The following is a 23,548-nucleotide window of genomic DNA, read 5'->3' as shown; positions in this document are numbered from 1 at the left end:
CAGAATTCTAGACACAAGGAGTTTCCAAGTTTTGAAACTTTACTGAATACAAAAGTCCGATCATAGTGACCAGTGTTGCATTCACCATAGGCTTGAAAAGGGATCAAAACATTCAAATGTACAAAAGTCACCAACACCCGGGCTATTTGACATGCTGGTGCCTGGCTTCCAGCCTGGCCCAGTTGTCACCCCAAAGTGGACAGATGCAGGTGATTCTACTTGCCAGGCACCATAACCAGAATGAAGGAACACCAGCAGCTTCCTAGCTCCAAGTACTAGGTGTAGGACTGCCACCAAGATACCATCAGGGCTGTGACCGAGGGTAGTTTGATAAAAAAAATAAAATAAAAGAATGAGTGATTAAGGGCAGGATGCCTGACAGAAACTGTAGGGCTGCTAGAATTGCTTGAGGAATGGAAGTTGGGATGGTAGTGGATCAAGGGAAAACAGGCTGAAATCTATCTTCACGTTAATTCCATTCTATAACAATGGCTATAGGTTCTGCGTGCTTATGAAAGTGAGGAGCAAGCCCACTTTAGGGTATGTCAAGCCATACATCCATCTATCCACCCTACTAAAAGGTACAACCTCACTACCCATCCAATCTGCTCCACTGAAAGGAAGAAGAGAAATCACAGCTAAGAAGAAAGTCCTGTTGTACCATGCCAGACAGGCTACACATACATTAACCCAGGAAGCACTCAAGTATTCTAATGAGGATTTGTATAAAACACCCCTGTGTACTGGAGTCAGAAAAAAAGCATCCAGGATCCAGCAGGGGACAGCACCAAGCCATGAATGGAGGTGGGCAGTGGGCCAGACCCATTAGAGCTTTTACTGGCGATGGAGCTCTCCGCAATTGTGAACCATCTCTACACCTTGGTAGCTGGCAGTCATTGTGAGACCAGACTATGCCTGGAAGAAAGGCTCAAAAGGCAGTAGTCCTTCAGTCTGTGAGAAGAAGAAGCAAAGAGCAGCCACCGTACCCTTGGAATCTTTCAGGGACACAGCCTTGCAAAAAGTTCAGGGAGAGGATGGACTCTGCCAGAGACAGAGGGAAGGTCAAAGGCCTACACAAGGCTTCTCTGCTCTCAGGGCCTTCTTAAGCCATCAAAGCTTGGCTCTGCCCAAAATTGAAACACCAGACCAAGCATGTAACACACATTCATTCTCCAATCTGAAGGGCACTGCGGAGAACTGACTAGTGTTAAGGAGCTGGTCTTCAGCCAAAGGCAAGGACAAGACAAAGGTGTGTCCTGAGCCTTTCCCCTTTTCCCATGAAGGAGGCAGACAGGTCATCCAAGTCAGGACACAGTCCTCTGAACCAGTCAGGGCTGAGATCCATGTTGCTCCTCATGCATGGGACTGTGGGCAGGGCCAAGCAGCAGAGTCAACCCCGAGATGGGCGTGGCGGCGGTCGGCCAATATCCACAGTTACGTTGGTGTACATGGGACGGCGAAACATCTCCACGAGGCGGTACTGCAGTGAACCAATGCCATCGCGTTTCATGGTCACCTTGGTATTCTGAATTTTGGTGAACCTGCCACAAGAACAAAACAGAACCTCATATTTCACCTATATTTTACAGTTAACTTTGGCACAGACTACAACAACAACCCCTCAAATGAGTGGAACAAAAGATTAAATAGAACATTACATCATTTGGTGGGATTCTGATCAGTGCATAACATAACATAACATTACATAAATTAATGAATGATGCAGTGGTCTCTGTAGTTTCCACCATAATGTGTTTATTATCCCGTAAATTCTATACAGGGCTGCCAAAACTAAATTATATAATCTGAACACACGGGGACAGAGTCGCTATCCAACTCTCCATGGAGCCCACAACTTTCAGGAAGAGGTTATACAAGAATCTTCCTCAAATTACATACCCTGATTGGAATTCAAAGTGAAATGGCTGGCAAGAGAACAGTGAAAACTGATTATAATTAAAAATTAAGGTTGACAGAAATTCAATCCTGGCTCACTTATCAGATAAACAAAGAGAAACCTATGTAAATCAATATCAAATATATACCATGCTAGTTATTTCACATTGCCTACATTTTCTACATCAGTGGTCCCCAACCTTTCTGGCTCCATGGACCGACGGCAGTGGTGGTGTGATGGGAGGGGATGGTTTTACACGTGCAACCTAATCATGCAGATGCTCAAATGAAGCTTCGCGTCTTTGCCCATCACTTGCACAGCCCGGTTCCCAACGGGCCACAGATCAGTACTGGGCTACGGACCGGGACTGGAGACCCCTGCTCTATATAGTAAATGCTAAGGCAGTCATTCAAACACTTCTATCCTTTCCTGCATTAGTAGACCATAGTTTTAATCTAATCATTGATACATGTACATATATAGGAGTGAGAGGCAAATGAGAGTAGAATGGGAAAGAGAAGACTAGACGGCATAAAATTCCCCTCAGAGACACGTTACAGCAGGGAAGTACAATCTAAGACTCAAGGATATAACTTCGTACCTCCTTCCAAAGTTTTCAGCAAATTCTATTTTTCAATGTTGATAGAAGGGGGAACTATTAAATATAAGAGGGTTAAATATTGGTTTTGTTTATTTAATTATTTAATCAAATTCCTTTCCCTTTTCCCACCCACTTCTTTATCTTAGTTTCCTTAATTTTAAAATTGTGGCTTCAGCTTTCTTTTCAAAGGCTATGGTCTTTACCCTCTTCTCACAAAATAGTCTGTACTCCTCTGCTACAAGGAGAAACATAAAAATGTGTACAGCGTATAATTTACTTCCCTTTGATAAAGAGAAGATCATTGAAAGATTAGTCTCACAACCTTCCAATAGATGTCTGGAAGGTTACTTATGCAACAGAAAATTGATTTGCAGTCTGTGGATTGAGAGTATGATGAAAGTTATGAGGATTAGATAGAAAGTTAACACAGATACATTCTTACCGCTGGGGATTTGGTTCATTGTGCCGATCACGCTCATGCTTGATCATGCGATAGCGCCCAATGCGAGCATCAGGACGTGATACTTTCATGCCGTTAAGTGAGATCCTGTGCAAAGAACAGTATAGGACGGAGGTTAGCAAAACAGTGAGTTTCAAACAAGCCTTTAAAATAATCAAATTATTTAACAATAATTCCTTCCCCACCACATTCCTGGCTTTCATGAATTGATTAAGGATAAAAATGTAATTACAAAAAATTCAGTACATATAACTGTAGAACCATCTCACCTAGCAAAAGAATCAGTCCAAATATTCCCTGTACATCAGGAGTCCAAAACCCCCAGTCCATGGCCCTGTGCTGGGCTGCAGCCCATTCAGAACTGAGCTGCAAAAGGGTGGGCGAGTGCACATGCGTGCGCACGCATACATGAAGCTGAATGTGTAAAAGCGGTGCACGCATGAAGCTATCCCCCTCTTCCATCTCATCCCACCACCACCTCCACCAATCCGAGCCAGAAAGGTTGGCGATCCCTGCTGTAGACGCTATATCAGTGATGGCTAACCCTTTCCGGACTGAGTGCCCAAAGCACCTGCGCACACATGCGAATGCGTGCCCGAACCCTTAAAATGCAATGTGTGCGTAGCCCCCGCACATGCACCCCACCCCCTGCACAAGTGTGCCCTACCCCCTGCATGTGCCCCACCCCCCGCGCATGCACAACAGAGACCCGAAGACCAGCTTGCCGGCGGGAGGCACGTGTGCATGCACAGCAGAACTGAATCGGGGTGACAGCTCGCATGCCATCAGGGCCATTATATGGAAAAATGAATTACACAGTTCATGCCACCAACCCATAGAACAAGTACTAGATGGGCATAGCCCAACTGAAGTCTCTCACATACCTGTTAAATATGTCATCATCTTCTCCACCCCAGCCCCAATACTCATTAGGGAAGCCATTAATCTTCAGAAACTGTGTCTTGCTTAGGCCAGAGACTCCTCCAAAGTAGCCAGAGTATGGTAACCTGTAGGGGACAAGCAAGAGAGATGAGGATCAACTGAACTAGAAACAAGTTCCGAAGCATAGATCTAGATAGTCTAGGGCAGTGATGGCTAACCTTTTCTGGACCGAGTGCCCAAAGTGTGTGTATGCGCGTGCCCGAACCCTCAAAATGCAATGCATGCCGGGCCCTCATGCATGCGCCCATGCGCATATGCGCATGCACGTGTGAGGGGCCCTGCATGCCCATGCCCCCTGCATGCGCAGCAGAGACCCGAAGACCAGCTTGCTGGTGGGAGGTGCACACGCATGCACAGTGGAGCTGAACTGGGGCGATGGCTCACATGCCTACAGAGAGGGCGCTACGTGCCACTTCTGGCACACGTGCCATAGGTTCCCCATCACGGGTCTAGGGAAAGCCTGTTGTAGATTAAGCCCCGATTTCTAAACCATATATGTGATGTGATCTATGTCACTTATTGTTCCCACAATATCATCTCTACATGCTGTCCAATTTCTCATCATATTACTCCACAGATTCTGTCTGATACATCCAGGATCATATCCTTTTTTCTTGCTTATTTGCAATGTTCTGGAAACACTTGATAATAAGGCTTACAATATGAAATATTCATAAGGCATTGCAGCCTAAGTTTTTACATCACTAGTACATAGCTTTTGCATGTATCCATGCCTGATAACAGAATTTTCAGAAAGGGACAGTTTTAGGTTCAGTGTGAATGTAAGCTATATTTTATATATGTGCATTTATTAAACAAAAACAAATCCAGATTCTGCTTCTTCCTTTACTCGACTCTAAAAATTTCGAAGAGCCACTCAGGAATAACCAGAGTGCAAAGCTCCAGTACATATATCTGCAAGCTCCAGTTAAGAATTTCATCTGAATGAAATCCCAAAGAGCTGGTTTTGAAATGTATTAAGAAACAGATGGGAAGTTATGAGTATGTTATACTATACTGTGCCAATAGCATAGTGAAATTCCAATCCTCATCAAACTTTGAGTCCATTTGGCAAGGAAATTCCCAATCCATTTACTCACCGGAAACCAAATTTATCCATGGCAACAGCAAAGTGCCGAGGCTGGTCATAACAGTGATAAAGATTCCGGTCATCCATGGGCACAAGATCAACATCACTGAATATGAAGCAGTCATAGCTCTCATTATCTCTTAAGGCTTCCAGGAAGCCCACATTCAACAGCTTGGCTCGGTTAAACGTGTCTTCACCAAACTGTTTGGAAACATCATGAATGACAGGGTAACCCCAAGCAACATATCCCTATGATAGGTACATTATAGTTTTGGCCTGAACTTAATTATTTTCTGCATTGTAAAGAAATTTACAATTATTGAATTTCTGTGTATGATTCTAAATCCTCACCAGTCATCATATCAGACAACAGCTTTAACCTGGCTTTCCATACTTGATTATAAATAAAACATTATGACTGTCCCTAATTCATAGTGTGAATTGCTTTCCCAGTATGTTGGAAGCTGTTACTTCATCACTGGGAAAATCTTTCTAGTCCCACTCCCTTGAAGCCACATGTCAGTGAGGGCCAGAAATAATCACAACCACCCCTTCTTCTTTTTGACATTCATTTTTGGACTTTCCCTCTCTCAGCTCCTCCATAAATTGAGGAAAGTACCAGGGTAAATGACTCTTTCCAGAGGTCATGTGTGTGGGGTGTGGGTGTGTGGGTGTGAAATTAAATCAAGGCTATTAGCCTTACTAAACAGACCAGACAGGAAACACAGTCAGATAAACTAATTCCACTTTATCGTAAGGTTACATTAACAAAATGTTTCAAGTCTGAAAGTACTTTTTTCACCCATTCATTTTACAGCCCAAAAAACTAAGGAGGATCTCTTTTGAGCCTCTTGCCCTGCCCATATTCCTGACGCAAGCTAAACTGCCTTTTATCTGACCATTCCCTTGGCTGTATCTCATTGCCCTGACTCCCAAGGTCATACTCACATACTATTCCAAGGCTGCAAACTGCCAAAGACCAGCAAGTCCTCTCTATTGCTGGTTAAGATAGAAAGGCTATTTCGATCAAGGCCAAATTTCATAATCAGGTTTTTCCTCATTTGACACCACTCTATTCTATCTGTCTCAGACTGCTACAACAGGGCTATATTTTACCCTACATTTACCTGATTAATAATGTAGATTCCATAGGACACCTTCTGACGTCGTAGGATTGGATGCAAGTAGTGGAGCCAGTATTTGAGGTGATGCTCGCGGTGGCGGAAAGGTATGAGGATGGCCACTTTCTGTCGAGGCACACAGTCTAGGGGTGAATACTTGCCACCCTCCTGAACATCTGGGTTCTCTCGCTGTACTCTCTCCATGCTCATGGGAGAGCCAAATTCAATAAGGAGTCGGCCCACTGAAGAAGAAGGAGAAGGAGAAGGAGAAGGAGAAGGAGAAGGAGAAGGAGAAGGAGAAGGAGAAGGAGAAGGAGAAGGAAGGATTCTGTTAGAAATACTTCAGTTAGCCAACTCCAGTTAGCCAATATGAACTTGCCACTTCCGTTAATCAAGATGAGAGGCTACTGTCCTGAAAAGCTCAGCAAAGGAACTTAAAATCCAAACATATAATGCACTAAGGCATGTAGTTCAAGCCACTGACATAATACGCACCCATCATTTAATCACACACAAATGACACTGATTGCAGAATTTGCATCAGTTATGTCTAATTTAAATTGTGTAATTTGCGTGATCATGTCACGATGCATACAATGCTACTTGATGCGCATATACATTCTGCAAATTTCCCTTATGTATAATTGGGGCATCAAACTGTCAAGAACTCAATTAACCCACTTGCCCAAATATGTCTTGGTATCTATACATTTATCTAGGTGACCCAACTCCCAATATAGGGCGTGTCAAATTTTTCAGCTTTCAATTTCCAAACATTAAATGGTCCTCAAAAGTTGTGACATGCCTTGGGGATTGTAAAGATATTTTGGTTACTTTAATATAATTTGGATGTGCTTGGTCAGTAACTACAAAAATATCATAACTTTTTGACATTTTGTTCGTTTCATTTAGCAATGACTCAGAGCTGCCCTGCAAACCGGGCAGGATTATCAATGAAAGCAGCAATAGGCGTGAATAAGTACAGTCACTTCCATCTAGATAATGTGAAGAAAAACATTTTTCCCCTTATCTTCTCCCAAGAGGATCCAGCTGGGGTGATCAGAATAGTGGAAACTACCATACTTCTATCCTTCTCCATTATGCCAGAATTATAACAAATTCTAGTTTAGTATCTTTTCTGAATAATCTCCTGAATGGTTCTGGTATCCTTGAGAGAAAGTTCAGTTAACAAATTTGAGATTACAGATGGGTGGTAATCTCATTTTAGAGGAACACTAGCAATTTGATAAAGGCACACCCATTTAGCGATGATAAATACAGTACAAGCACTGGCTACTAACTGCAGCTGAAAATGTGAAATGCTATGGCCTCCCAAACAATGTACTTTTGAGCAGAGGATCAGCAACCACTATTACAGTACTTTTGCAATCTGCACAGATGCTAAAACATCTCCCTAATTAATTTGCAATCCATACACAGAGATCCTTACAGCAGGCAGTAGAAAATACCTCAGTTTTATCATCAAAGTTACAACCGGTCTGCTGAATTTTATTAGTCTGACTTATTAGAATGGCTTTTGAGTCTTATTTGAAAATATGGCAAGCTCTTGGAAGAAAAGACCCACTAAGATAACTCTGTACTTGCTGTCTACTTTGAGTTCCTAGAAGGATGGGGAGAATATCACAAACCCTGCAATGAGAAAGATTACATTCAAGAGAAAAAACATCTAAAAGAATGAAATGAAATTAATTCAGTTGGTTTGTATCTTGTTTGGCTGGTTTGTATCTTGTACATTCGGTTGGTTTGTATCTTGTACAATGCAATTTTACCACTGCATTGTACATTTTTAATATACTTTGGCAAAGATTAAAGCGAATAAAATTTTATGGAAGGGGGACAGCCAGAAAATGTAGGCAGGCAAGAATTTAGAGCTATGCTAAAATGGGGAACAGGAGGGTGTCCAAGGTAAAAATAAAATCACTTTTTGGTTTAACTCACATATTTTCCATTGCATCCTAATGACAGGATTGGATTATTTATCCAATTCCATTTGCAACACTGGGCAGATTCTATTTTATAGTTAACTTCCTGCATCTGAAGTCAAATATCACTTTTCAGCAAGAAGGGATGCCGAGGTTCAAGAAAAACAGGGGTTAAGCAGAACAATGATATGCTCAACCCCGTAATGCTGGATCCTCACTACAGGCTTTCATTCAAGACAAGATACAAACCAGGCAGGGTTCATTTGTAATCTCACCAAGACCAGGCGGCATCTCTGGGCAGGGTGGTAAGGGCTTCTCAGTGATGGTGTTGTTGGTCCCAACAGGCTTGACACTTGGAGCCAGGAGCTCAGAGCCCAGAGGCCCAGCAGTACCATTAGGCCGAGAGACATTGGCATAGGGCAGAGAGCGGGAAGAGTTGCGTACGTTGAAGCGGCTGAAAAAGTCCAAGCGCTGGGCATAGACGTCAAAATAGAGAATCATGATGATAAGGAAGTGCAGTAAACATAGGAGAAGTACAGCTTTGCAAATCCTCTCGAGGGTCACTCCCACCAACAATCTGCTCATCTTCTGGACACAGGCTGTTCAGCATCAGGAGAGCACAGCATCGGCAACTCAGGTCCAAACACCAAGCCTGTTGGGGAAGAGAAAAAGAAGTGAGGAAGGATACCTTTCTCACCAACCACATAAAACTACTTCTTTTTTTTTTTATGTTTGATAAAATTAAGAACACGCTGTCTCTCGCCCAACCATTATGAATGCATTTTTATCTCAAAAGCTAGTTGACTACTCGTGTCTTGCAGAATGACCATGCATGCTTATGCTATGCATCTTGGTTCTAACCTACCCACATAAGCTCTTCCAATTTACTCGGCATCTCCCTCTATAGACAATATAGGCAGTTGGGCAGAAACAAGCCCAGCTGAAAGTGCAAAAATAAAAGGCTGCAAGATTGGCTTTTAGCTAGAAGACATATCCAAGGAGTCATTGGTAAAATAAGAGATAGTTTCCCACTTACCACAATTAATATCTCAATTATTCTCTCCTTAATAGCATACATGAAAGAAGGAGAAAGCTATTTTGAACACTGAAAAGGACAAGCTTAAGAATCCCCTGAGGAAATACAGAAATATGGACATTGTGGCTCTTTCTCTGGAAGTAGAATTTCCCTGCCTCTCGAGTGACAATTGAGATATAAATTACATTCATATCCTACCACTTCAAAGCTCCCACAATAAGGCCTCCTAACCCTTTTCTTTTTGTGGTCTATCAAAGAGCCCTTTGCGCTTTCAAAGATCTGAATCACACAAAAATGCATAGAAGACAACCCAGAGCAGTCAAGCCTATCTATATCCTTCGACAACAAAAAAAAAGTATCTATAGCATTTGGATTTGGAAGGAAACAATTTGCAACAGGAGTCTGATTTAAGAGGAACTGTTCCATTCTCATTGCCTAGATTTCAATGTCCTGAGCTGCAAGTCTTTCATTTTTACAGAGGGAGAAAAAGAAAAGGATAAGCTGAAACCGAGGCACAATTGAACATGCCTGAATCCGGTCTCCTGCTTTCTAACTTGGTGCTTTAACCACTAGACAAAATTATCTCTTATTACATTTTCTTTTCTCTTTCATTTAATTTGCAAGATAATAGTAAAAAAGCAGAGAGAACGAACATAAGATACAGGCTCCATTTTTTCAGCGATGAGTCAGATGCTTCTATCCATATTGTATTGGTTGTTACTGTTGCTCAATTTTCAATTCTCATTCAATTTATTTGATGGGAGTTTTTATGTACAAATCTAATTTTAAAATGAAATAATTAATTTAATAATGGGTAGGAGGTTTGCTTCAGGATTATAACTTGCAATTTGGGTCAAGTATCACTCTCTAAATAATGTACTTCTCTGTCCTTCTTTGTCTTCTGATTATAGTAGGAGGCATGAAGCAGGTCTGCTTATTCTGAGATTAAGAAAGAAGTCTCCATAACAGTCAAGTGCATTCAATAACAAAATTCTAGTGGATTTACAATTATAGTGAAAAAAGAATGGAATTTTAACGTATAACCCCACTGATACTGATTTGAAACCACTTAAGGCAAAATAAAACAGCCTCTAATTTCAAGCTAAGCATACAGTTAAGTTAAACCAAATGGCTGCCTGTGTGCCAAGCAAATGCTCAGCCTCCGGAGTTAAAAGCCAGTCTATAACACTCTTTTCCCTCTTTTTTTGAGTTTATTCTGTGGGAATAAGAGCAGAAAACATCTCCTACAACTGAGCAGGAGGACCATATGGTTGAGGTCTTATTAGCACCAGGATTTTCACCTTCAAAGGGAGTAAGATTCTCAAAGTGGTTGGAAGCTAACTTCTAACAGGAAAAAAGACAATCAAGTGTAGAGAGGAATAAAGGAGTACAATTAAAAGGCTACGTCAGAATCCCACAGGACAAGAAAGCCAAGAAACAACATGTTATTGTTAAAAGCAACGCACAGCAGTTAATGGACTGACTGGAAAAAAGTGAGAGAGAAAAAGAAGAAGAGAAAGACGAAGTGGACAAATTGATCAGATTCAGAACAGAATATATTTTCCCCCCTCCAGGAGTGGAGGTGAGAAGAGAGCCCAGCTGTTGGGGATCCTGTCAACAATGTGGCAAGGCTGGCTGAGAAAGAAGCAGGAGGGGACCAAGAGGGAGCATTGCAGCAGCTGTGATGTGGAGCTCACCCTGATGAAGGAATGTCATAATTAATTCATGATAATAATAATATCCTCCCACCAAATACAAGAACATCAGCCTCACTCTTAGCATTCAGAAAGCTTTTCAAAATGGGGCTTTTAAAATATGCATTTAGAACGAAGGTGAGGATGAGATATGCCTGAGTTGAGATGAATCTGGCTGTTTGGTGTCAGGTTATATATTATTATTATTACCACACTGAATCTAAATTGACAGCATTATTATTATTATCTATTAGTCTAATAGTTTTGATATGTTTTGTCTGGTATGTTAGGTTGTAAGCAGGGTGGATTTGATTTAAATCGAGTTGATTTAAATCACAATTTAAATCATGATTTAAATCACTAGTAAAAAGGCTTGATTTAAATCAACTCAATTTAAATCATAATTTTTAAAGAGCAATTGTCATCTCTGCTACTCCTTTGACCCACTGTTGACTCACCGATAGTCCCAGTGTTGCAGAATATACAGCCTCATGCTACATAACTAAGCTCCATTTTATGCTGAATAAACTAAATTATTTATGTATCGTAAATAGAAAACTATCTTACGATAGATTTTTACCCCAAAAGTTTTTTATTAAAATAAATTCGATAAAAATCAAAAAAATCTGATTTAAATCAAAAAAATCTGATTTTTTTGATTTTTTTAAAAAAAATCATTGATTTTTATCCACCCTGGTTGTAAGATACTTATATAATATGATTGAAGCATTATAGTCAAAATAATCATAAAAATTAGTAATATAAAGTACCTACATTTCTTCTCCTAGACTTCTCATACTGTTTATCCAGTGTGCTGTGTTTTTTGAAAGTAACAGGAAACCTTGTCGTCATTTGAGGATGCTTGGTTTGGCCAATAAAGGAGGGGGGAGGGAAGCTGGTGTGAGAAGGCTGCTTTCCGGTAGAAGCGGAAGGACTACAAATAGGTCCTCTTATTCATAACTGGGATCTGAAAATCCACTTCAAAGCTTTGCAGATCTATTCATCTTCAGAAAGTACAAGAGGGTGGAAGAATTGTGCCAGATAGGATGGTCAACTATGCAGGCTATAAAAGAGGCTGTACAGTTGAAGAAAGGCTCTCCATTGCCCAAGGTGGAATATTTAAGCTTGTGATAGAATGGAGCAATTTCCAAGCAACCTGAGAAAAGGGATGTTCTACTGAATGCCCACATGGCCTTTGAAACACAGAAACAGCCATTATTCTAAACCGGGAGTGTCAAACTCGATTTCATTGAGGTCCGCATCAAGGTTGTGTTTGACCTCGGGATGAGGGGGGGCAGGGTGTGTGTGGCCAGCTCGATGTCACTCATATCAGGGGTGCCTGTGGTGGCCCAAATGCTCTGCCAGCAAAAATGGGCTCCCGAGCTCCATTTTTAGCTGCAACAGTCTCCTGCAACCCACTGCCAGCAAAAATAGAGCTCAGGAAAGCCACCTACAGCCCTCCTGAGCTCCATTTCTACTGGCAGAGGCACCACAAGCCAGTCCTTCACTGTTTCCAGGGCAGCCCGGTGGGCCAGATCTAAGCACCTCTAAGTTTCACACCCCTGCTCTAAACATTATTACTCCTCAGTGGCTTCTCATTGGTTTTCTAAGAAGCTCTAGAAAAGGAAGTGGATGAAGAAAGTTCTAGAATGAAACTTGTGAAAGATGAGAAGCAAACAAGACTGGGCATGGGCATGAGATCAGGAAGGAATTACATCTCCAAATTTACTACATTTATAGAAGAACGTCACCAAGGCGTTATCCTAAAATGGTTCCATCCATCCTGAGTAGGCTTCAGTTGACCAATATAGGAGAAGTGGGGGAAGTTAGGTTCCTGGGTGCTACTCAAGACTTGATCCTCTTCCCCATTCTGTTGAACATGTATATAAAACAGCTGGGAAAGGTCACCTCCCAATTCAGGAGAAGATTTCATCAGTATGTATAATATATCCAGGAACATATTCATACATACTCACCCTTGGCTCAAATATCTTCAAGACCACTATCTTGTATAGATTTTTGCCTACCCAATCTGAAACCACCATGAATGGCTACTGAAAGAAGCGAGTGTTAAGTGATGCAAATGGAGGAAACTGAAGGCAGGGATTTTTTGTGAGGGGTTTCCTTATCTGAAATAAAGTAACTCTCACAGTCTTGGCTTTCCAGAAGCTTGTAAAAATCTGGCTGTTCTGGCAGGCCTTTGGGATTTGTGTCTCATAGAGCTTCTGGTGCCAGAAATATTATATTAAATGTTTTAATATAATTATATATTGCATTTCTGCAATTGAACTTCTTGTCACTATTGCATTGACTGTGGCAGTGGCTTTTATATACAGCTGAAGTACCTTACTGAAGTGGCTTATAAATGAATTAATAATCAAAATAAATAATCAACCCGTAATTCAGGCAAAAATTGGCTAATTTCAAAGCATTTAATTAATCAATCAAGAAGGTTCCTGTGCAGTATACTTAATTACCACCACTCCACTTCCCATTTCACAATATTTTTAAAAATATTTCTGAGTAATATTAGACAGCATTTGTTTTCCTGCTAAAAAAGAGTGAGATTAAAACCTCATTAATTCTTAGGATTTTTACAAGTGTTTTGGCAGTGATTTCTGTGAGCCTTAAAAAAGGTTCCAGATATCACATTTCATAACTAAAAAAAACCCCGACCATGTACATGATTATGATTACAATGAAAGAACTGATAGAAATGTATCTTATGCCTTTGGTATCACAAGCACCTTCCTAACATCACTTCCAGTGTCAGATTTCCTTCAGATCCAGACTTAATGAAACACACCCAAGGAAGAAGAGGAAAGTATCAACTTCAAGGAGCAGTGAAGCATCCGGCATCAATAACCAGTCAACTGTCTTACCCACCAATATATTTCACTCAACTAAGAACTGTTCAAGAACAAAAAGCAACCATATCTTGATGCAATGGAGGATGGGAAGAGAGAGCCTTCTGTAAATTTTCAGCTTTTTAATATTAGATGCTGTTGCCTTAATGTTCATCAATTCAACCACTCTCTTGCACTATATGTACAAAGGGCTGCACTCTAAGAAGAAGCAGACCACTGAGAACATCATATCAGCATCATGACCAAATAGCTACTGTAAGCTATTGGACCAATGTTTACCCACAATGCAAACTGAAAACTCCAAGCTCAAAAGTAGTTGTTTTTCAGTTTGCCAGTTTGCACTTTATCCCCTCTAGAGGAATACACCGGTTTCTCAGCCATTAAATGACACATCCAGAAAGGCAAATTTTACAAAAATCCTTGAGGAAGCTATTTATACAAGCAGGGCCATTTTAACCTCCACTGTTAGATGAAAATCTCTTAAATTAGTTGAAATAGTGAATAAAGATGCATCTAGATGTTTCCTCCTCTGTTTTTATTTTCCTAATTAATTATGTAATTATATGTTCCAATATTAAAATGAAGCAAAGACAAGTTGTGAAAACACAACACTGTCTTTGAAGGGTGTTTTTGTGGGTATTTTTTTTTTTTTTGCATCGTTAACAATCCACTAATGGAATTGCACTGTTACTTGGCTGCTCCTGGGTTCTGAATAATTTAGCTGGAAACTCAGCTTTCTCTTCTGTACAATGATCAACAGAAGAAAGGCTCCAATAACTAGATGACATACAGAAATATTCAGGTTGACTATGAAGCCAAAACCCGTTATGAGTCAATGATGTTCCTTGAAAACTGACCTGACGTTTGTGCTCCAAGTTACCAAGTTGGGAATGGTACCTTTTGAAAGCAGATACTTGTAACAGTAAGAAAATAAGCCATTATATACAGGAAGATGTAAAAAGTCACAAATAGTGCAGGGCTCTCTGATTTTCAAACACCTGCTTTTCTAGGCTAAGACTACAGCACTCTTAAGGAAATCTATTCAGACTTGGCGCTCCAGTCCTGTAACCCTTTTTCCACACAAGCTCTCAAAATAATTTGGCTTCGGAGAAACCCAGAATCACGTGGCAACACAGAGAAAGATAAACTGCTACCAGTCAAGTGCTTAAAGTACATTGATTCACGTTCCAACACCAAGGCCACTCTATATACAACAGGCAACCTGGTAAACAGAGCCATGCTGTATGATTCCCCCCCCCCTTATCTTCACTAGTAAAAACCTCTGCTCTTTGTCTTTTTCTTTTTTTGTTTAAACAGACAGGCTAGTTAGTTTATCCAGGAAATCAGAGGCAGAACCTGGGAATCCTCTGATTATCAGGTACCCATAAGGAAAAGGATCCCAAAAGGACTCCTGCCAGAGAGGGGAAAGAGGGAAGGAAAGATGCTTGCCTTATGAGTACCAAAGCCCATCCAGGGACAGCCCAGACACAACTCCTCCAGCCATCCTTGATTACAAGAATCAACTTGGGGGCTTGTGCAGAAGCCATCTTGGGGGAGGAGGGGGGGGAAACCAGGCTGGTTGGGGGAGGGGCTCAACTCTGAGCATCCTAGAGATACGCACTTACAGATACAAGCACACCTTTTTTTTACACTCTTTCCCAAGCGCCCACACACACACGTTTCTCTGCCTGTAAACATACCTCTGGGCAGAGGTAGGTACCCCAGCTTCTCCCATCTACATTGCAAGAACTTGCACCCACCTACGCCCTACAAGACACCTACGCATAAAAAAATTAAAGGAAAAAAAAAACAACCCCAAGTCCTCACACAGCGGCCGCTGCACTCAACTGAGGATCACAAGAGAGCCTACTAAAATAAAAAATAAAAAAAACACCGCCCGGGCACGGATGGTGTGCCAGCCTGGGATGCGCTTCAGAATGGCAAAGAGGAATCCATGCAACCGTTCGATATTGGGGGGGGGGGAGAGACAGACATGATAGAAGGAACACACCCAATCCCCCGCCTCGACGACAACAAAAGAAGGGTGCCGGACCAGAAAGAAAAGGGCAAGGTCTCCGCCCCACTCCTCCTCCTCCTCCCGCCGGGGTTTCCTCTGTTTTCCCCTGGATTTTCCCCATTCCCCTTCCAACAGCGCGGGGGACTCGGGTTCTTCCCTGGCCCCGTTCGCTCCCGCTCACCGCCTGCTCGTTCCTGGCCGTGCTGTCCGTTCTCGATGCCGGCTGTCTCTCGGCGCCCCGGGCCGGGCGGCTCAGGGGACGGCGCGGCGATTCCCCCCGGCCCCAGCCCAGCCCGGCCCGGCCTCACGCCGAGCGGTTTCTCAGCCACCAGTAAGGGCGACCCCTGCGCGCCATGGCGGGCAGCACAAGCGGAGCTAAGGCGGGAGACCCGACTGATGGCCAGACGAGTTGCGGGATCAGGCCTGCTTGGGCGCGCCGGCAGCTCCGCCTCTTGGCCCGCTCAGCACCGCCCCTGCCAGCCCCCGCCAGCCGTTCTAGGGAGCCTGCTCTTTTCATCAGCCCCATTTAGTTCAGCCGACGGGGAGGAGGAGGAGGAGGAGGGGGTGGTGGTGGGGCTGAGGCGCTTCTCCGAGGAGTCACGTGATGGAAGATGGTGGAGCATCTCCGAGGCTTGGTGGGAGTCTGGACTCTGAGAGGACCGGAATTCCCGGTCACAGGAGTATCGCCCATCAAGCAGGAAAAGATTTGTGAGAGACTCCGTACCCTTCTGCTTCCCTTACCCTTCTGGTATTCATATACATATGGCGAGCTTTTTTTTTTCCCCGTGTAAAGAGAATTCAGCTCTTTTCAATCAGAATAGAGCTAGAAGGGACCTTGGAGGTCTTCTAGCCCAACCCCCTGATCAAGAGGAGACCCTACCATTTCAGATGGGTGGCTGTCCAGTCTTTTCATCCAGTGATGAAGCGACCCTGAGCCTTGGTGGCGCAGCGGACTAAAGTGCTGTTAAGTAGCACTTAGCTGCCAGCTGCCTGTAATTACTGCAAGTTCAAATCTCACCAGGCTCAAGGTTGACTCAGTCTTCCATCCTTCCGAGGTAGGTAAAATGAGGACCCGGATTGTGGGGGCAATAAATTGACTTTGTATAAAAAGAACATCGCTTGGGGGGGGAGGGGCGAAAGCCCTACTAAGCAGGTATATACAAAAGTATGAAGGCTATTGCTTAAAAGCATTGTAAGCCGCCCTGAGTCTCCGGAGAAGGGCGGCATATAAATTGAACCAATAAATAAATAAAATAAATAACCCACAACTTCTGAAGGCAAGCTGTTCTACTGGTTAAGTGTCCTCACTGTTAGGAAGTTTCTCCTTAATTGCTTCTCTCCTTGATTAGTTTCCATCCATTGTTTCTTGTTTTGCCTACAGGTGCTTTGGAAAATAAATTGAACCCCCCCCCTTCTTTGTGGCAGTTCCTCAAATACTGGAATACTGCTATCATGTCACCTCTAGTCCTTCTTTTCTCTAGACTGGCCATACCCAATTCCTGCGACCGTTCTTCATATGTTTTTGTTTCCAAGCCTTTAACCATCTTAGTCTTCTTTGTACTTTTTCCAAACTCTCAACATCTCAACAACCCTACATGAAACTATAGAACTTCACAGCATATCAAAAAGCAATCCAGGATGAATTTAGCTTCAGGGAAAAGTGCATTTTCTGTATTTCAGAATAGCCTCAACTCTTCAGTCAATTAAAAGGAAAGAATTCTCTTTTTTCACAGTGCAACCATAAACCTTCCAAAAATGAACATATATATATCTAACAAATCTACTGAAGCACTCTTTAGACATTCAGTTGGCGATGGCAAGTCATGGGCCCATATTTATGGAGAGAGAAACAAGGTAGCTAAAGCTACAATGATGTTGCCAAATTAAAAACAGAGGGAGATTTAGTGTGGTATTCTGAAATCAGTGATCTTTCAGATATAGGTAGAGACATACTGAATTAATATTTCACTTGAAATAGTGTTCAATTTTTTTCTCCCTGATGTGTACAATCTTTGTAGCCTGGACCATCTGTCATAGTTACTTTCTGGCTCAAAAGAGCTCTGGTGTTTTGGCCCATGACAACTTATATTAGCATTCATCACTATTCTTTTTACACTGATAATGCATCCTACTAACTTGTTCCAGCTAGCATATTTTAACTTGAAAGTGGTGTTAACAAGCCAATAGAAAGTTTGGGGCTATTTGGTGAAATAACAGTAAAGAGAAGACTTTGAGTCTTCCAACCTGGAGTTTGGAAGAATTAAAAAGACTTTAGAAGGAAGATAAAAGAAGCTATCTATACCCTTGTTCCTTCTTACAGGAAAGTGAAGAAAAAAAAACAAGATGTTCTAATATAAGTACTAGCAATGTTCAGCTTTTAAAGAACCAGATTGGTATAGAGGCTAAATTGATGGACATAAAACCAGAGAGACCAAGTTCAAATCTATGATTAGATATGAAAGATCACTGGGTCTGGATGACTGGGCAAGAAGTTTGCTTTCAATTCAACCTATCCCGTAAAACATTGAGGAGAGAGTGCTATATAAGCCATTTTAACTTCCTGGAGATATAAATCTAACAAATGAAATAACCATGATCTTGCCTGGGCTTCCTATATCCTTGGCTAGGTAAGATAATGGAGAAAAGTTCACTACATCTGGTGCCATGTTAATATGCATATGGTATTCAGAGGAAATGAATATGCAAGGACCTTTCTTGCTATTTATTCCAGGGACATACGAAAATTAAAATTACAATCTAGATTAGAAAAAAATCACTGAAGTTACCTTTGTTGAATATAAAAACAAAAACAAAAACACAAACAGAAACTGCATACTGCAACAGCTATATTAATATATCTGGTGCACTAGCCCAGATCAGATCAGAAAATGGTGTGCAAGGTTTTGAGTTCAATAAATCTTAATTAGTAAAATTAGAGAATAATTACACCACTGAGGAATATTTGCTTCCTAGCCCCAACTTCCCTATGCATGACACATTAAGTGAACTATAGCCTACTCAGTGAACTCAAATTAATCTCTTGGGTTGGGTTGGCACAAAATGATAGGGTAAAATATGGTTAGATGCTGTCATGTAAATCCAACCTAAATAAAGGGATGTTTGGGCTAACAGAACTAAATCTGTGGGTTTCTGAATTCAAACATTACATTTAGCACATTTGGTATTTCAGCCCCTGCTAAAATAACAAAGGGGAGCATATCTCTGTTATCAAAGTAGTGGCATTTTTCAGTTGCCATCAAAGTAATCTCATCTTGGTATCCTCAGGAATTTTATTTATTAGCTTGTATTCGCTGCCTGACTGAGTTACCCTTAATGTCATCAATGCAATCAATGTGCTTCAGCTTTCTGTAACATTTAAACAGATAAATGTCCTGGGCTGAGAAGTCCCTGAAACACCTAACCTTACATAGTTCTTGTCCCTGTTTGCACTGCAGCTTCTCTCCTGCAACTTTGATATAAATGGATGAACACACTAGCTCTAAGCACTTAGCAGACTATGCTAATATTCCTGCCCAAACACATTTGAGACCGACTGCAATATTTGAGGGCTCGTGGATTTATTATTTTCTCTTTCCCTATATTGTCAGGCTTCTCAGCACTTTTTCCCCCAGTTTCTCTTGCTAATCCAATGATTCAGCCCAACTGCCTTAATTCTAATACCTCCTGCAGTTTGCAGGGAGTGCAGATATAGACTTTTAGAATCCTTGATTCTACCCTAATACCCACCCACCATCTTGGCATGATTCGTTTTGCCAGTACATTAGGCTGATGAGCCAGCTTGGCTCCTTATGTTGGGTGCTTAGTAAACATCTCAAGTGAATAAATTTGCTGCATTTTACAAGGAGTTTGCAGGGATGTAGCCAAATCAATCAAGAAGCAAACAGTAAGCCAGGAAAACATCACCGTTGCTCCCTAAGAGATGAAAAATTGGGAGGACTGTGCAGGGCTGCTGGAGGTTCAAGACCATGCTTATGACTTCATAGCTCATCTATGTGGTAGACCTGCTGTCAAGAATCAAGCTGGAAGGGAATGTTTTTCTAAGGAAGCAATATCCTAGCATATGAAGAGCCAGTATGGTATAAAGGTTAAGATGCTGACTTAGAAACCAGGGGACTGTTGAGTTCTAGGCTTTCCACTAGGCATGAAAGCCAGTTGGATGACTTTGGGCATAGTCACTCTTTTTCAGCCCAACCCACCTTACAAGATTTTGACATGGGAGAAATAGGAGGCAGGAGTATTAGGTATGTTTGTTGCCATGAGTTACATATAAAACAGCGGATTAAACATCTAAAATAATAGAATCAGTTTGGTGTAGTGCCTAGAAACCTAGAAGGTTAAGGTGCTGCCCAGAAACCAAGAAATTGTGAGTTCTAGTCCCACTTTAGGCATGAAAGATGGGTGTATGACTTTCAGCCAATCACTCACTCTCAACCCAACCCACCTCACAGGGTTGCGGTGGGACAAAATACGAGGAGTATTAGGAGTATTAGGTTTGCTGCCTTCAGCTACTTATAAAGTAATAAAGGTGGAATAAAAGTCAAATAAATAATAAACATCTAGCGCACCACTTGCACACCATCAGGATTGACAAAATTGCCATCAATCAATTCCAAAAACAAGATTTACTTGGAACAGCTTACATCTGCGACAAAACACCATCAAACAACATCTGCCTATTCCAGGTCTTGGGAAAGATTCAATAGGTGGATAAAAATGCCAAATCCAGTCTAAGCATCTGGCTGACTATGCAACCAACCGTAATAATAAGGACAATAACATTTCTAAGGGGACCATTTTTGGGCAAAGTAAAGTAGCAGTCTTTGAAATCATGCACAAATAAAATATGAGATTAGGCGGAGGGAACCAAGGAAAAGGGCTGCTGGGATATTAAATCCCTCCCTTTCCTTTCCACAAGGTACTTGGGATGCCTTTATTGTCAATAGAGGGCTTTCCCCCTTAGTCCATTTCAAAGCTAATTGAAATAGCTTTTATTATATTTTAATATCTTGTCTCAGCAGGTCCTACTCCCTCCCCACTTTATAAGATCCTGGAAGTTAAGCAGACTTGATTCAAGAATGGGGCTGTAGGTGTCATTGGGAAATTGAAAAAAATAGCCTAGAGAAGGGCAGTGGCAAATCTTTTCTCTGTTATTACCAAGAAACTACATACATGTGTCAATGAATTATTTTTTGTAATAAATCAATTTTATTACTGTGAGTGACAGTTCTAGAATAAACGTTTGACAAATAAACAAATTCTGCAGTTAGACCAGATGTGATCATCTGGAACAGCTGGGCCTATAAACTTTTGGGATGGCAATGAGCTTGCTTGTGCATCATGCCACTATAGGTTATAACTCCCTTAGGCCAGTAGTTCCAACATTTTTTGATTGGTAGTTGTAAAGTATGCTTCCTTCCCCAACAGCAAGCTATGGAGAACCCTCAAAAATTGCCAGAATATTTTTATAATAATAAAATCAGACTAGTTTATTGAATGGAAATAGTGCCATGATTATGAAAATCTCATATATGAAAATAGGATATAGATTATCTAGTCAAACAAGATTACATTTTTAATGATAACCATCATCCAACATGTATATGAATAAATAGAATGAAACAAATCCTGGAGAGGCTAATAGGAATGATCCTGTGAAAATCAAATCTTATCTTGTGTAGCACTTCAGAGTTGAAGGCAAAAGGGTACTTGGGAACACAGATTTGTGATCAGATTTGAGACTAAATTTGGATAAGCTTACTGATATTATTAATCTCCAATAATTAAAATAAGTATAGGGTTAAAGGTAAAGCTAATGGTTCCCCTCGCACATATGTGCTAGTCGTTCCCGACTCTAGGGGGCGGTGCTCATCTCCGTTTCAAAGCCAAAGAGCCAACACTGTCCGAAGACGTCTCTGTAGTCATGTGGCCGGCATGACTAAATGCCAAAGGTGCACAGAACGCTATTACCTTCCCACCAAAGGTGGTCCCTATTTTTCTATTTTCATTTTTTAACATGCTTTTGAACTGCTAGGTTGGCAGAAGCTGGAACAAGGAACGGGAGCTCAGCGTTACGTGGCACTAAGGATTCGAACCACTGAACTGTCAACCTTTCGATCAACCAGCTCAGCATCTTAGCTTCTGAGCCACCGCGTCTCTCACAAGTATAGGGTTAGGGTTTACTAAAATAAATTTACTAAAGTACTAAAGAGCTATGGTGGCACAGTGCTTAGAATGCAGTATTTGCAGGCTAACTTTGCCCACTGCCAGTTGTTCGATCCTGACTGGTTGACTCTGCCTTCCATCCTTCCGAGGTCAGTAAAATGAGGGCCCAGATTGTTGAGAGTAATATGCTGACTCTGTAAACTGCTTTAAGAGGGCCTTTCCATTCTTCCTTTATCAATATTATTGTCGTTCAATTAGTTACACAAACAAAGAAGTAATAAATCAATTTTAGTCAGCTTCAGAGAGAGCAGTATCAGATTGCGCCAACATAAAAATTAAGTTGATTAGCATTTGATGTCTTCTATATCTGTAACTTGACACTTAGCTCCGTTAGTAGCTTGACAACTAAATCATCAAGAAGTGGGATTAAAAGCCAATCCTATCTGGTAGTCCTCTAGGTTAAATGGATTAAATCTTTCTCCAGAATCAGTATATTGGGTGACCAGTTTATGCCTTTGAAAGATGGCCAAAAATCCTTAAATGCTATTTTCTTTCTCTTTTAGAATAAACAGAAGCATAAGACTTTTAAGTATTTTTGCTCACAAACTTGGAAGAGGTTCTCTCTACAGTTTCAAATGTTTCAAGAAATCTTGAGCCTGGACGCTGTGCAATCAGGAAGCTAAGAGGCAGCATAAACAGCCTAGTGCACTTTCTGTGGAATGTAAATATTGCTCTTTTTTCAAAATTGCTGAATCCAGCAGAGCTTTCCAAGTTTTCTAATGGGAAGTAAAGAACAGCATGGTTTCTTTTCTATAGTCTAAACAAATTCTTTAATACATAGGATTACTATTGGTAGGAAAGGGTTCAACCTACCAGATCTTTCCTCCCGTGCATTTTTATCTCCTTTGGCAATAGCTGGTTTCTAGGGCTTTATTTTTTTAGGGCTTTTTTACTGCATGTAGATGGGGGTGTGTGTGTGTAGGTGTATTCATGTGTAAAATGCTTTTGACCTTAAGATCAGAAAGTGAAGTACATAACCGACAATAGTTCCTGAAGTTGTGAAAGGTGGCAGGTTTAACTCTTGTGTTCTGGGACAGCTTGGGATTCCATGACCTCCATAGCAATCATGGGCTTGCTAGTTGATCTTGGCCCCAGCTCCCAAGAATGGGCACACACTGAACCCAATTTTTACTTTAGAAACGGTGAGATGTGATCTGGATAAGGAAGATGTTATCATTTAACCTCTACTACAGCGAGATAATTTTCTTATCAATTTGCAGGTTGTGAGGGCAATAAATCTATTATAAGGGCACTTGTAAAATTTCCTGACATTTGATGGACAGCTCCGCCTCGAGTGAGACCAACATTTTTGGACAAGAGGATCCCTGTGCCGCCTCTTTTCAGTTGTGAATTCTGACTCGCAACCTGGTTCCCAGGGGACTATAGGAACTAGTGAAGACGCCCTAGCGATGGCTTCATAAGATCAAAAGTAAATGCAACCGAGCACAGGTATGATTCCATATTTGGACCTAATGGTGGTGATATGATAGTGACATATGTATATTTTTTTGTATTTAATGCATTTTCAGATTCCTACCCAGTAGCCTTGTTCAGGATGAGCTAATCCCTTTTGGAAAAAGGATGGGAAGGACAAAACATCTGCAGGGGCTATGATGTTTTTACAGATTCCTTTGCAG

At 41.4% G+C, this 23,548-nt stretch overlaps 1 protein-coding gene and 1 long non-coding RNA gene across 4 annotated transcripts in view; one reads left to right on the top strand and one right to left on the bottom strand.

Moving 5' to 3' along the window:
- Positions 1-21: 21 nt before the first annotated feature.
- Positions 22-16,379, bottom strand: B4GALT2 (beta-1,4-galactosyltransferase 2). Of its 2 annotated transcripts, XM_034414900.3 has the most exons (8): positions 15,850-16,267; positions 8,330-8,706; positions 6,118-6,353; positions 5,001-5,191; positions 3,843-3,965; positions 2,941-3,045; positions 2,499-2,552; positions 22-1,541 (listed from the first exon to the last, which is right to left on the bottom strand). In XM_034414900.3, the coding sequence occupies exons 2-7, from the start codon at positions 8,637-8,639 to the stop codon at positions 2,531-2,533; spliced, it is 987 nt and encodes a 328-aa protein (XP_034270791.1). In that variant the 5' UTR covers positions 8,640-8,706; positions 15,850-16,267; the 3' UTR covers positions 22-1,541; positions 2,499-2,530. The 2 variants fall into 2 exon arrangements, with proteins under 2 accessions (XP_034270791.1, XP_034270790.1); XM_034414899.3 differs by lacking the exon at positions 2,499-2,552 and having other exon boundaries at positions 15,850-16,379.
- Positions 16,260-23,548, top strand: part of LOC117664110 (uncharacterized) — a 15,279-nt gene continuing 7,990 nt past the window's right edge. Inside the window, exons 1-4 of one of the 2 annotated variants that reach the window (XR_015733077.1) lie at positions 16,275-16,723; positions 22,415-22,572; positions 23,132-23,340; positions 23,441-23,548. This is a non-coding gene — a long non-coding RNA (uncharacterized LOC117664110). Of the gene's footprint in view, positions 16,724-22,414; positions 22,573-23,131; positions 23,361-23,440 lie in introns of both variants that reach the window. The other variant, XR_015733078.1, reaches the window with a different exon arrangement.

This window comes from Pantherophis guttatus, chromosome 3, assembly GCF_059756535.1.
Source record: "Pantherophis guttatus breed Tessera chromosome 3, ASM5975653v1, whole genome shotgun sequence".
Lineage (NCBI taxonomy): Eukaryota > Metazoa > Chordata > Lepidosauria > Squamata > Colubridae > Pantherophis > Pantherophis guttatus.
This window is presented reverse-complemented; position numbering and strand designations above follow the sequence as displayed.

Coding starts and splice junctions, on each gene's coding strand:
- B4GALT2 (XM_034414899.3), bottom strand. CDS start 8,639: ATGAGCAGATTGTTGGTGGGAGTGACCCTCGAGAGGATTTGCAAAGCT. Junction 5,192..6,117: donor GAATCTACATTATTAATCAG/GTAAATGTAGGG, acceptor GTTTCCAAACAG/TTTGGTGAAGACACGTTTAA. Junction 3,046..3,842: donor GATGATGACATATTTAACAG/GTATGTGAGAGA, acceptor TTCTTTGCACAG/GATCTCACTTAACGGCATGA.